Below are 14,366 nucleotides of genomic sequence, written 5' to 3'. Positions count from 1 at the left end.
ACCCCCAAGCAAGTCTCCCAATCTCTCTGGAACTCTGTGTCCATGTCCAAATAATGGGGAGACTATGAGGATTAAACAGTGTCATGGCGATAGCGCCTTTCTTTGTAATGTGTGAGGCTATGGGCGTGGACCATCACTGTTAAGCATTAATAGTTAAGCAGGTTTTGTGGTTTCTAGCAGTATTACAGATTACTGGATGGAACTTCAGGACTTTTTCCTGAGATATGGGATTTCCAAATCTCCAAGTTTAGAAAGGCAGCCTGTGCTTTTGCCCTTCTTTGAAAGTTGAATGAGGTTCAATTTGTCCTTCACATGAATGTTGAAAAATAGTAAAGCATTTAAAAATCCATAAATTGGTATAATGGTCTGTCTCTATAATGTTCTGAGTACAAAAATAAATGACGAAAGCAGTGAACATTTTAAAACAAATGAGCCGGTTGAACGAGAACACTGATTTTTAGGTGCGCTTACCGTCCGCAGAGCTGAAGACACAACGATCACACATTAGACTGAAAGAGAGCTTACTGGCATCTTCTGAGCCACCCCCATGTCCCATGGGGTCACTGTTGTGTAAGTTGTCATATGTCACTCCAGGCAGCGTGGCAGATCTCCATGGGAATGTGGGAAGTGGCCAAGGGTTTGAGAGACAATGCTGGCTCTTCTGATGACAGGACCTGGAAGATATTGCAGCCCATTTGCTACACAAGGCCCGATGGAGAATGAAGAAGCCAAGTCTTAAAGATTTGTGATCTTGGGACGATGCTGGCAGGCGATGGCTCAGCTCCTTAAGTGTTAAATGGGATTTGACAGCATCATCTGGAAACTCAGAGGTCCAGGCAATGGGAAATGGGAGGAAGTCAGCCTTGGGAACTGGTCCCGGGGCTGCTGTGGGTCTGGCCCCTTGGGGACAATATGAATCCATTATATAACAGGGTGTGGTACAGTTGGACTGGATTTGGGCTGTCTGTCCTTCAGAAGTGGCCTAAGCTGAATCTGGTAGGGGCTGTAGCTTGTGGCTTTGGGAGAATGAAGTAGGGGCTGACTGTACAGGCCAGTCTCTACTCTAGAGGCTGCTAACCAAGAGGAACACACAGCTAAGGGCCAGGGTTTAGGGTAGGCTCCAGGTCCATCAGGGCAGACCCAGGCCAGGCAACAGCAGTGGGAGGCAGGTTAAGCAGACCAGGCCAATACGTGAGACTTGGGAAGCCTCGGGGCTCACTCCAGGCACGGCAGATCCTATGCCCACAGCAGTGAGGTCGCTGTGTACCTCACCTGCCAAGCTCTCTGAGCCCTAGGCATCCTGCCTGGCAGCCCAGTCACAATCAGCTCACAGCTGGGGACGGAGGGCCCAGCAGCAACAGGAAGCATCTGTGTCCATAGCCCTGTGGGGCTGGGGGCACAAGGACTAGCCAAGGAAGGGGACCCAATCATCTGAAGGGAGCACAGTCCAAGGGACTGTTGAGTGTGTGGGACACCAACAAGCTCTCAGTGCTAGAGGGCCAGTAAGAAGTGCTGCTAGTGGGGGCACAGCCAGTGGCCAAGAGGGGAACAGAAATTGGAACGTGTATGGTTGGTTGAAGTTATGTCTCACCCCAGGTGGTTTAACTAGTAAGAGGCAGGACCTTTCGTTCTTCATTGTAGATGCTTGGGTGTAACAAAAAACTGCTCCCTCAGCTCCTTGTATGCAGGAGAGAGATGGCAAAGACTTTTTTGTGTATGGGAAGAGGTCACGTAGAAAGAATGAAGGAAATAGAAGACCTCCCCAAGTGTGGTTTCTCCCCAATCCCCCAAGGCCCATTCCAGTTTTCTAATTTGTGATTATAATTGGGATGGTGCCATTTGATCCCCACCCATTCTCCCAGGTTGGGGGACATAGTCTAGAGAGGAAGGAGTTGTGCAAAGAAGCCTGGTGCTTTGGGGCCTCTTCCTGGGGCCGGTGGTAGAAACTTAGAAGTCAGTGTCAAGGGTCTTTCATCTGAGACACACGTGCATGTTATTCTTAAGCCAAGAGGCCAAAAGCAATGGGCCCACAGCTGTAGCTTAATTTCAACACTGCTGCAAACTCGGAAATGTTAATCTCAAAAGACATGGTCCTTTGTCCAGGGAGGTTCCATCTTCATCACATGGGCTGCTGAGGCATCTGGTTCTCTGATCCATAAAGGTCATCCTGTTTCCTCTGTGTCCGACTGTCAAGAGCTCCCTGGGGCAGCTGGCATGTCTGGACAATTCTGGGTACGTCTTTGGGGCACAGGAAACTTTCAGCTATACTCCTACCCCCAACAGAAGACTCAGGAGAGTGTCCCAGAATCTCTGTCTAAATATCCCAGGTGGATATTCTACTCTTTGTAGACTGCCACTCAAATGAGGCTCTTTTCTCCCAGAATCTCTGGCAGGGAGTGGGCACAGGTCTCTGAGCTCTTTTCTCTGGTGTGTATGGCCCCTCTCTTGGTGCCAACCTTGGAAAGGAGCAGAGTGGGCAGAGTCCCTCTCAGGCTCCAACCAGTGGCTTTGAACCTCACCCTCCCTTAAGCTGGGCAGAGTTTTATCTGCTTTTGGATAAGAAAAAAAGCTGCTCCGATACCATCTCATGTTCTTCCCAAAATAGTTGTTTTATGACTTAAATTTTGTGCTTTGTGTCCTCCAGGCTTTTCTCTTTGTAGTCAAAGCCAAGCTTTTGGCATCGAAGAAACAAAATAAAAACAAATCCAAATGTATTTATTTGGATAAGCCACACAAATGTAGTGACTTAAACAAAGCAAAGTTATTAGCTTACAGTTCTGGGGGTCAGAAGCCCAAAATGGGTCTTGTTGGGCTAAAATCAAGGTGACAGCAGGATCACCCTTTTTTCTGGAGGCTGGAGGGGAGAATCCATTTCCTTGCTTTTCAGCCTCTGGAGGCCACCTGCATTCCCTTGGCTTGTGGCCCCTTCCTGCATCTTTAAAGCCAGCGGCAGAGCATCTTCAAGTCTCACTTTGACTCTAACCTCCTCTTAGGCCTCCCTCCACACTTAATTTACAACACAGTCTCCTCTGGGTAACTACTCACTCCATTCAGGACTTCCCCTGCTGGGCCTCTGTGTTGGGAAGGTGCATACAACCCGCAGTTACCTCTCTGCTGGAATTCACTACAGATGTCGCTTGTCGGTCCCTCCTTTGTCCAGGACCATCCTCTCTATATTGACTGCTGAGACATCTGCTTCTCTGATCCTTCTACTTTTTTTTTTTTTGAAATGGAGTTTTGCTATTGTTGCCTAGGCTGGAGTGCAATGGTGTGATCCCAGCTCACTTCAACCTCTGCCTCCCAGGTTCAAGAGATTCTCCTGCCTCAGCCTCCCCACTAGCTGGGATTACAGGCACGTGCCATCATGTCCAGCTAATTTTTGTATTTTTATTAGAGATGGGGTTTCACCATGTTGGTTAGGCTGGTCTTGAATTTCCGACCTCAGGTGATCTGCCCACTGAGGCCTCCCAAAGTGCTGATATTGCAAGTGTGAGCCACTGCCCCTGGCTGATCCCTTCCACTTTTAAGGATACTTGCGATTACACTAGACCAGCCTGGATCATCCAGGATGACTTCTTTATTTCGAAGTCAGCTGATTCACAAGCTGAATTCCACCTAAAATCCCCACTCACCATGTAACATAACATATTCACAGGTTCCCAGGTGCAGGATGTGGACATCTCTGGAGAAGCCATTTTTCTGTCCATCATACTTTCGTCAAAGGCTTGATTCGTATCATTGTGAACCATGGCTTTCGAGATTATACTCTTTGCTATTGATTTAACAAAGTCTGCTTAGGAATTCTAAAGCCTATCCTTTGACTTAATTTTTTAAAATAATCCTATAGATGGGATGAATTGAAAGTGAAAAGCCTAAGAGGATATTGAAAAGCTCATGGTGAAAATAAAAAACAACTCGATTATATTCTCCAGCTCTGCTCTTATTTCCTATGTGTGGATCATAATTACACCCTGCTTTTGTATATGGTTTTAGTCACTTAATAATACAATGTGGGCATCTTTCTATGGCAATACATCTTACTTTATCACATCATCTTAATTTCTTTCTTTCTTTCTTTTTTTTTTTGTGAGGGAGTCTCACTTTGTCATCCAGGCTGGAGTGCAGCAGCATGATCTCAGCTCACTGCAACCTCCACCTGCCAAGTTCAAGCAATTTTCCTGCCTCAGACTCCCGAGTAGCTGGGATTACAGGCGCCTGCCACCATGCCCGGCTAATTTTTGTATTTTTAGTAGAGACGGGGTTTCTTCATGTTGGCCGCCTCAGCCTCCCAAAGTGCTGAGATTACAGGCGTGAGCCACCATCCCGGCCTCCTGTCATCTTAGTATTTGCAGTGTTCCTGGAATTTATCTAGCCTATTGTTGCTGCCATTGGCTACTACTAAAATGAAAGGCCAGTTTCCGGTCCTCACAGTGCTCATGGCACAGCTGCAGCATCCTGAGTTTCAGAGTCCAGGCTGTTCATTCATTAATCAGCATAAGGAAGGGCCGGGAAGTGCCAGTGCGGGGTCCCCACCCTCACCCAGGGCTGATGATGTCTCTCAGGGAGCTGTTCTGACTCCAGGTGCTGATAGCAGAGTTTTTCTGGCAACCTGTGTCACTGCCTTGAGAAATAATTATCTAAAGTACATTTGTGTGGTGGGAGGGGTGCAGAGGGAGTAGGCGAGTCACAGTGACTTGGAAGTGGATTGAACAGAGTGATGGTGATGCCAGTGGCCACGACTTTTTGGACCCCTGAGTGGTAGTAGTGATATTGAAGCCAGAGGCACCACGGCAGGGGGCCCATCCCAAAAAGACCTGAGGCCCTTGGCTGGTGACAGATAACCAGGATCTGTGTTACTTGCTTTCCTGGAACGTTTTTCTCTCTCTATCCTACAGAGCAGGCTTTCCCTTCAATTCAGTCTCACGTCGCTATGTCCACAAAATCATCACACTCTTTCACCAGAAGGGTGGATGTTACTTTCTCAGTTTTCAGTTCTGTTTGCTCACTCACTGTATATTTGGCCTTTCCAATGGTGATCCAAGGATTTATTTAACCCAGCGGTCAAATTGGTCATTTAAAATAATAGTACGTCTTGTCCAAATCCCAAAATAAAATGTCCTGGTATGAGAAGGCAAGCAGAGGAAATTGGGTAGAGAAGGCTGAAAACGTTTTATAGCACCATTACCCAGGGCCCACGTCCCTTTTTCTTTTATCCCCCTTTTTGTCCTGGCACGGCAGGAGTCAGAGCCCTTCTGTTTGTCTTGATTAAAGTCAGTCTCCACCTTCCCCCGAGCCCAACTGCCCTTCTTGGGACACAGGCGGCATTCACTGTGGTTCTCTCTGCGCAAGCTCTTTGCAGATTTTATGAAAGGCGTTTTCACTTGGATTAAACAGGCACTGTGTTTGTGTGTGGTGTGTGTGAAGGAGAAAATGAATCACTTCGACTTTGGGCAAGGATTTTAGGTGTTGTGTTTGTCCCATACAATTACATAAACACACCAGAACTCATTAAAAAAAAGTGGAAGAGGGGGGCAGAGATTCAAGTGCCTGGGATGATCTAAACAGTGCGGCACATTTTCCATACATTAGACCTCAGAAAGGGTTGTTCTGCCCTCTCACAACAGACTCCAAGTCCAAAGGAAAGTTTGAGGTTTTGCATTTCTGTTTGTGGTACAGGAAAAGGCTTATGATCTGAGGGCTTGATTCAGTGAAATAACATTGCCTTTATACACATTTGCTTCTCAAGGAGGGCAGGAGTTGGAAGCGACCGTTGTGAAACGTTAAAGATTTTCTGGCAGAGGGAAAGGGATTTTTTTCTCCCTCCCTGCTGAGGAAAAAAAACAGTTGTAACGAGGAGTGACTTTGTAGTTTTAACTCATATTCAAATACTCCCAGCCGAGAAGCTGCCATCGATCCTCCCATGGAACCCTGATCCTGGTTTGGAGAAACTTTTCCCAGCTCGCTCTCCCTCCCTCAAAACCCTGTGTGATGAGTTTGCAGAAGAGAGTCTTCCTGAGAAGGCAGAACGGTGAGTGGAGCTCCTTCTCCTGTCCCAAGGGATTCGTGGACAGGTTGGGATGGAGGGGTGGACCCTTCCTGACATCCTCCCAGAGGAATGGAAGCATGGTTTTTGTCACACTGTGTAGTATATAAGTGAGTGTGTGCGTGTGCACACGTGTGTGTGCACACATGTGTGGTGCAATAGGACACAGTGCCTGTCTTTGCAGAGGCTGGCTGAGTGCTTACCATGTGCTTGGCAGAGAGGTGAAGGGGATTGCAGGATCCCCACAGCGGGTGAGAGTGAAGCCACCCAGGGCAGCGGCTTTCCATGTGCCCTGGCTTCCTCTTCAAGGGGCAGAGGCATCAGTGTCTAAAATGCTGTAGCTGTCAGGGTCTCCACCAGCTCTGCTCCAGTTTCAGCAAAGCAGAACAGAAGAGGGTGCTGCTCAGCTCTGGGAGAAGTGAACGGAGCACAGGTCTCTGGAGCAGATCTGAGAACTGGGAGGGGCCTCCATCCAGACCCTCTGCCTTCCTGCAGGTACAGCCCAACAGATGAGAGCATTTCTTATTACAATCTTCTTCTTTTACTCTGGAAATATAAACAGGCATCAGGGCAAAGGGTTTTAACCTTCTGCCCAACTTTTAAAGTTAACCCTGGTGAAACTTCAGCTCTGTTGCAACTTTGGCATAAGAGAGTGAACACATGGTTTTCCTTAGAAAGGAGAAGGAAGTGAGTCAAAGGCCTAGTCTGACTTTTCCAGCTACAAAAAGATATGGCTAGAGCGCTGGCATCCACTTGCATAGGTTCCGTTAAGGCACCCGCTGAAGTGTGAAGAAAGGCAGTGGGGTGTAGTTCCCTATAATAAGATCCTGGGCTGTGGGGCGTGGCCATATGGGATGGAGTCTTGGGTCTGAAGGTAACAGGCTCCTTGATCTTGGAAAAGGTATTCAAAGGCTTACTTTGCTCCTTTGCAAAACAGTGGTCATAGATTCTTCCCTCACAGGAAGGCAGAAGCAATAACTAAGATAAAGTTTGTGAAATGACCCAAATGGCGTGTACGTACTTAGAGGACATGCCAGCTCTCCTAAGCAGGCTGTTCCCCTGTGCTGACACAGCAACCATCACAGACGTACAGGCTTGAGGACGAAGAAAAGAGCGCTTGAGGCCCCCAAGTAGCCCTGGCTGTTTGCTTAGAAGAAAGCGGGGTGAGCATTCAGACGGTCTCCCTTTGCAGGCAGATTCCATGGATGCATTTACTTCCACTGGGGATCTTCGAGGGTGGGACTGGTGTTCACTAGGTGCTCAGTGTTCGGTGAAACCGTTTTATTTACTCTGATTCACAGGGACGTCTTACCACTTCCTGCCACTGGCTGCACCGCCTTTGGTTGCGTTTCCCTGGTAACAGATGCTGAGACAGATTTGCGTATAGGAAGTTCATTGGTGCATGCTCTGGAAACACCACCAGTGCGGGGTGAGGGAGGCAGAGCCAGAAACATGGAGACATTGGGCTGTGATGCAGTTGCAGCACCAGCCCCAGTGGATCCAGCGGATCCGACGGGATTTGATATCCCTCCAGTGAGTGACCAGCCATTGCTTCTGAGCTACCCCCAGAGCCCAGGCATAACCTTGGGCCAGGTAGCTGTCTCTGGCTGAAGGCCAGAGTTATCACAGGTAACCCTTATGTCAGCCATGGGACTGAGCGCCTTGGTCCAGGGGTGAGGAGCTAAGTGGGCGATGCCCCATCATCTACTTGGTACATTTCATGCAGTGTCTTCTTTTCTCCGAGTTAGGCTGTTAGAAGACTGGGCATTCACATGCATGGCCACCTGTCCAGTTATACCCTGGCATGGCAGTGCGACTTTGGATAAGCCCCTTTCCATACCTGGGACTCAGTGTCTCTGTCTATGAAGTGGTTGGAAGGGTATTGGACTAGAGATGGCCTCTAAGGACACGCCAGCTCTGCTGTCTCACACGTGCAGATTCTGAGCACATGGCCATGGTGGTGGGATGTGTTCTCAACAATAGTTGGTCCTATGGTCTCCGCCACAGGTGCCTTGAGCCCTTCTGCTAGAAAATAGGACTCAAGATACCTGGGGATCCTTGGGACTTGGCCAGCTGTCAGCAAGGAGGGGCTGGGCCTGTGAGAAGCAGAGGGAGGCACTGCATAGGGCTGGCTGGTGGGGCGTAGGGTTTGAGGAGGATTCTGCTGCACACCTTCCCCGCCCCCTGACATTTCTCCCAGAAAAAAAGTGAAACCACATGGGGCACTGCCGTATGTCTTTGATAGTTAAGAGCTAGGTAATGTTGCCTGGGACAAGCGGGGATGCAGTTTTATTACTCTCTGTCTCTTACTAATTTCCTATTTACTTTTCAGTATACAGAGTGAAATCACTTTCCCAAACACTTGGAATTCATTTTCATTGCTTTTTTTCTTTTTCTTTTCTTTCCCTCCCTCCCTCCTTTTCGTCTTTCCTTTCTTTATTCTCTCCCCCATCCCCTCTCTTTCTTTCTTTCTTTTGAGGCAGGATCTCATCTGTTGCCCAGGCTAGAGTGCAGTGGCATGATCATGGCTCACCATGGCCTCAACCTCCTGGGTTCAAGCAGTCCTTCCACCTCAGCCTTGTTAGTAGCTGAGACTATGGGAATGTACCACCATGTCTGGCTAATTTTTTATTTTCTTGTAGATATGGAGTCTTCCAATGTTGCTCAGGAAGGAATTTATTTTTTATCCCACTGTGCCCAGTCTGGAATTTATTTTTTAGAGTATTCTATGTTTTGAGCACTGTGCTGGGCTCTGGAGATCTAATGGGACACATTAAACAAACAACTGAACACACTACATCTAACAACAAAGAGGGTCAAGTTCTATGGGAGGCTGTAACAGGGGGACTGGCCTAGTCTGGCAGATCAGGGTGGAGCTTCCCGGAGGAGGTGCTATTTGAGTTGTTTTCTGAAGGATGTGTGGGAGTTAGGCTGGGGCGGTGATGGAGCAGCAAACAGGCAAATTGTAGAATGGATCCGCATGGGAAAAGAGAAGTGTGTCGTACCTGGCCAGCTTAACCTGGGCACTGTGAGTTTTTTAAGTGTACATCCATCTGGTCTGTTTTTCTTGCAGCATCTTAAAAAAATATATGGTGACTTGTTAGCTAAGGGAATAAGAGCTTTTTGCTGGTGGGGCAAGCTTCTTCCAGTGTATCAGCAACCCCTCAGTGTACATCCCTCATTATGAGGGGCCTCGTCCCGAACCCTGGAAAGCCCTCAGTAATACCAGCAGCTCCCTCTTCCTGAGAGCCTTCAGCACCACGCATTGATTTAGGACCATCCTTCATGAGCACCGACTCATTTGATCTTCCCCTCAGTGCTGAGGGGTACATGCTGCTGTCTTTATTTCTCAGATGAACCGAAACGAGGCACGGGGAGTTTATCCAGGTGATGAGTGGCAGGACAGATTTGAACCCAGATGAGTCTATTCCATTCTAAAGCCTGTAGTCTCAGCAAGGAGTATGCAGCTGAAAAAGCATCGGGAGCCTTGTGCATTTCCGTACCGCTCACACGCCGATGCTTCCACTCGACATTTGCGGATGACTTCCCAGTTCTGACAAAGTTATCTGAACAACTACTCTTCCTAACCTCAGAAAATCAGATCGGATGCCTGTGCTGTAATTCATTTAACCATTCCCCATATTATTGACTTCTTGACTTGCTTTCAATTTTATTTTTTTCCAAAATATCATTACAAACATTTGCAAACATACAGAACAGTGGAAAGAATTGTAGTCAATATACAGATGTCCATTATCTAGATTCTACAAATCACATTTTACTATATTTGTTTTATCATGTCTCTCCATCACTCCATCCCTCTGTCCATCCATGTATCCATCTTATTCTTTTTTTCTTTTTAAAATATAGAGATGAAGTTTTATCATGTTTCCTAGGCTGGCCTCAAACTCCTGGCCCCAAGTGATCCTCCCTGCCTCAGCAGGGAGGGAAGTGCTGGGATTACAAGAGTGAGCCACCACACCTGACTATCCATCTTGCTTTCTGAACGCATTTCCAAATAAGTTGGGGATTAAATAAAGCATACCGCAGGGCCCAAAGGAGCCCCCCAGCTCCCTCTCTGGTAGAAAGTAGACTGAGGACACAAGCGGTCTCCCTTTGGAGGTAGACTACGTGTATGCACTTATGAATACTGGGGAATCTTCCAGGGTGGAACTTGACTTCAGCATACATCTAATTAACTTTCAATATTTGGTTGCTATTGTTCTTTTAGGTAAGATTTACATGCAGTGAAATATATGTCTCTTAAATGCACCATTCAGTTCACTGTGAAAAGTGTATACCCCAGTGTAAAGCACATGCCTAACAAGGATGACATGTTTGCATCACTGGCTGGGTACAGTGGTTCACATCTGTAATGCCAACACTTTGGGAGGCTGAGGCAGGAGGATGGCTGAAGCCCAGAAGTTCAAGACCAGCCTGTGCCACATAGCAAGACCCTGTCTCTACAAAAATTAAAAATCAGCTGGGTGTGATGGTGCATACCTATAGTCCCAGGTACTTGGAAGGCTGAGGCCAGAGGATTGCTTGAGTCTAGGAGGTTGAGGCTGCAGTGAGCTATGATTACATCACTGCACTCTAGCCTGGGTGACAGAATGAGACTTTGTCTCAAAAGAAAATTACTACCATCATCATCACCCCAAAGAGCTCTCTTGTGCCCTTCTCAGTTGCTTTCCATTTTTGCTGATAATACACAACGTGTTGCCAACTTTAAAGGCCTGATTAAATAAAGTCTGGTACCTGCTTTGTCCTCCTTTGACCATGGAGCCAGAACCCTTGCCTGTAAAGGGCCCCAGCTGTGGTAGGCAGACCTCATGATGAGTTCAAGTGCAGACTTTGGGGGGACAAGTGAGCTGCACCAAGCATGGGTTATTCTGGGCTAAAGGGCGACAAGGTGCAGAGAGTGGTCCTGGACATCTCTGGGCCTGGGATTAGGGTTGCAGTTCTGGGTTCTGACAGTGAGGTTAGAAACAAGCAAGGCAGGGGAGATGGAGCAGGGGCCAAGTCGTGGGAAAGCAGCCCCTTGCCTCGTGACCACTGTATTGAAGCGCCGTGTGTCCTTGTCTGTCCTGAGGGCCTCACCTGGGCCTCCATGGACGCTGAGGCCCGGTAATAGGTGCCAAGCTGTTCCCACTAGAGTTGTCCTCGTATTTCCTGCTGCGGTCCAGACTTGAACAGGCAAAGGAGGCACTGGCGACAGGAACGCAGAAGCAGCACAAAATAGACGGCAGGTAGTGCCTGGCAGGTGTGCTTTCAACTGTCTTAATTGCCATAATGTTAAGAGCGGGGAGAGAATAGACTCACAGATTTCTGGCTCTTGCACTCTGCCTTTCTTTTCTTCCCATTGCAGAGGGTGTGTGGGGCACTGCGGGCAGGATGGAGCTGAGGGAAGGCAGAGCTGATATTTCAGGCAGTGAGAGCATTCTATAAAAGTCTTTTAATAACCCATTTTACAGATGAGGAGGCTGATGCTCAGAAAGAGGTCACACATGAGTCACAGCAGCTTTGGGGACAGGAACTTAGGCTGCGGGACTCCTGGACCCGTGCTCTTTTCCATGCCAGCACTGCCTCCTGTGACTAGAGTGTACACGTGGATACATGTACCTTTATCGGGTTAGATGCACGTGTTTATGTGTCTGTATTGTCTCTGTGTTCTACATATCTGATCACAAATAATCCGTCTCTCCCTCTCTCCTTTGTCCTCCCTCTTTCCTGCCTTGTTTTCTTCTTTCTCTTCCTCTTCTCATCCCTTCCTCTCACAGCTACTTAGCATCCAGTTTGTGTCAGGTATGATGCTCAATACCAAGGCTACAAAGAAAGATATGACACAGCCCCCAGGAGCAAGGCTTTGTTTCTTCCTGGAAAAAGCAGACACATGAATGAGAAAGCTCAGCATGGAGTGCTCTGAGAGGACAAGAGGGCGGATCCTTATTCATTTCTTATTTATTGAAATAAGGAGTGCAATGGTGTGATCAAGGCTCACTGCAGCCTCTGCCTCCTGACTTAAGCCTGTGCTTAAGCAATCCTCCCACCTCAGCCTCCTAAGTAGCTGGGAGTACAGTCACATGCTATCATGCCAAGCTAATTTTTTTTTTTTTTTTTTGAGACAAAGGGTCACTCCATCACCCAGGCTGGAGTGCAGTGGCACGATCTTGGCTCAAGGCAACCTCTGCCTCCCGGGTTCTAGCAATTCTCCTGCCTCAGCCTCCAGAGGAGGTGGGATTACAGGTTCGTACCACCAAGCCCAGCTAAGTTGTGTATTTTTAGTAGAGATGGAGTTTCACCATGTTGGCCATGCTGGTCTCCAACTCCTGACCTCAAACAATCCACCCTTCTGGGCCTCCCAAAGTGCTGGGATTATAGGTGTGAGCCATCGCATCTAGCCCATGCCAGGCTAATTTTTTATTTTTATTTTTGTAGAGACAGGATCTGGCTGTGTTGCCCAGGCTGGTCTTGAACTCTTAGCCTCAAGTGATTCTCCTGCCTTAGCCTCCCAAAGAGCTAGGGTTACAGGTGTGAGCCACTGCACCCAGTCAAGGCAACTACTGATTTAATGTGTGAGTTGGGAGGGGGTGTCAGGGAAGTCTTCCTGGAGGAGGTGATTCTGAGCCAAACCCTGAAGAATGCATGAGAGTTCGCTGGGAGGCAGGGCTTATTGAGTCCCTTGCTTAGAAAAGGCAGAGTGTGCTGACATGTGGAGGTGGAGGGACGCACAAAGCATCTGGAGGAATTTTGAGTGTGGGGAGACAAGCCTGTGACCTTGGGCAGGATTTAAAATTTTTACCTACTGAGTCAGTCATGTCCTGACAATAACAAATTAAGAGAAGAAAAGTAGGAATTTCTTAATCTTTAAAAATGTTGCTTTCTGATGCAAGGCAGGAAGCGGCGTTCCTCAGATACTTGTGTGGGCAGAAAGACTGAAAGCTTGGGACAAATAACCTTTGAACAGCCAGGCGCCATCCACCTTGGGCTCCACCCATGTCCAGTCTGAAGCCAAGCCAGAGGGGGCCAGGACGCCCGGCTGGGGCATCTCTGGCAATTCTGTCACAGCCAGGAAAGATGAAGGACTCAACTGCCTCCACACCCTTGTAAAAGGCAAGACCCCAAACTGAACACATGGTTCCTGCCAAAGTCTTGCTGAGTGGAAAATTCTCCCTCTTCTCCCCCTCGGTGCGTCATTCATTAATACCTGGCCTTTTCTTCTTGCCAGGTGGTGCTGTGCAAACCATCCTAATCTTGGCCTTAAAAATAGCACACCCAGGCACTGACCACTCCCTCCTGCTGTGGCATTTAACCCTTTCTAAGCCCACACATGTGATGGGGCTGAAGGGGATGGGCAGGGATCTCTAGGATGCTCAGCACGGCAATGTTTACTTATTTAGACTTTGTTACAAGGACAAGAACTGACTGGATTTTGTCATCAGATGATCCTGGGTTAACCTCCTGGCTCTGTGCTTTGGGGAAGTTGTTTTACTCCCTGTGATGTCTCTTCCTCCCTTTCTCATAAGGAAAAGGGGAAATCATGTGGTGCCAACCCTCCAAGTGAGTTGTGGCGCTAGATACTGTGCGATGTGCTTAGCCTTGCATCTGGCTGTTCCGCAGTGAGCAGGCCTATGCAAACCTACTCCCAAAGGCTGAGGAAGTTGAGGGGCCAGAGAGAGAAGCTGACAAACCCAGTTTCTTAGAAAGCAGTGTTGAATAGGGACTTATGAACAGAAGCCATGTCTGTGTCTAGGATGATGAGACAAGATGGTAGATCTCCACCATGACACTCCAGACCTGGGGTGTATATATCACAGGGAAAGGGTACAGGGCTTCAGAAGGAATGCGTAGGGGAATTGCTCAAGGGTGGGATTTGTGGTAAGTACAATAATATCAAGGTTGTTTTGACATGAGGGCAGGATAAGTACCTGATCTTATACAAGCAGCAGTAGATAGAATAGAAAACTTAAGGGACTTTCCTGGAACTGGAGTTAATCAGAAGCCAACATGGGGGATTAGCACCCAAGATGGAGTTGCCTCAGCCTCCACACTGGCCCTCAGCACCTGCTGCCCAAGTGATTGCTGCTGCTTACTAGTCAGCCAAGGTTTTATATCTCAGTGTTTTTCTCTGTCTTAGAACCGTGAATTAAACCATGTGATTATTCATGTCGCATACAGAAGGTCATGAATGCTCTTGGAACTAAACTGTCTTCCCTTGGAGAGAACATTCTGTTCCCTTATCTGTGGGTTCTGGGAGCTAAGAGAGACACTGTGAATATGTTTTTAAAATTCCATTTGAACCTGGGCCTATTCACATAAATTA

The 14,366-nt window shown here is 47.9% G+C and overlaps 2 protein-coding genes across 2 annotated transcripts in view; both read left to right on the top strand.

Moving 5' to 3' along the window:
• Nucleotides 1-14,366, top strand: part of CFAP161 (cilia and flagella associated protein 161) — a 77,591-nt gene that overhangs the window by 40,697 nt on the left and 22,528 nt on the right. The gene's annotated exons all lie outside the window — the stretch shown is intronic.
• IL16 (interleukin 16) overlaps nucleotides 5,865-14,366 on the top strand; it is a 115,338-nt gene continuing 106,836 nt past the window's right edge. Inside the window, exon 1 of the mRNA XM_035303972.3 lies at nucleotides 5,865-6,028. Within this exon, the coding sequence (XP_035159863.3) occupies nucleotides 5,989-6,028 (40 nt within the window). The 5' untranslated portion in view covers nucleotides 5,865-5,988. The remainder of the gene's footprint in view (nucleotides 6,029-14,366) is intronic.

The sequence above is a fragment of the Callithrix jacchus genome, chromosome 6, assembly GCF_049354715.1.
Source record: "Callithrix jacchus isolate 240 chromosome 6, calJac240_pri, whole genome shotgun sequence".
Taxonomy (NCBI): Eukaryota; Metazoa; Chordata; class Mammalia; order Primates; family Cebidae; genus Callithrix; species Callithrix jacchus.
The sequence above is the reverse complement of the archived record's forward strand: the minus strand, read 5'-3'. Positions and strand labels throughout refer to the sequence as shown.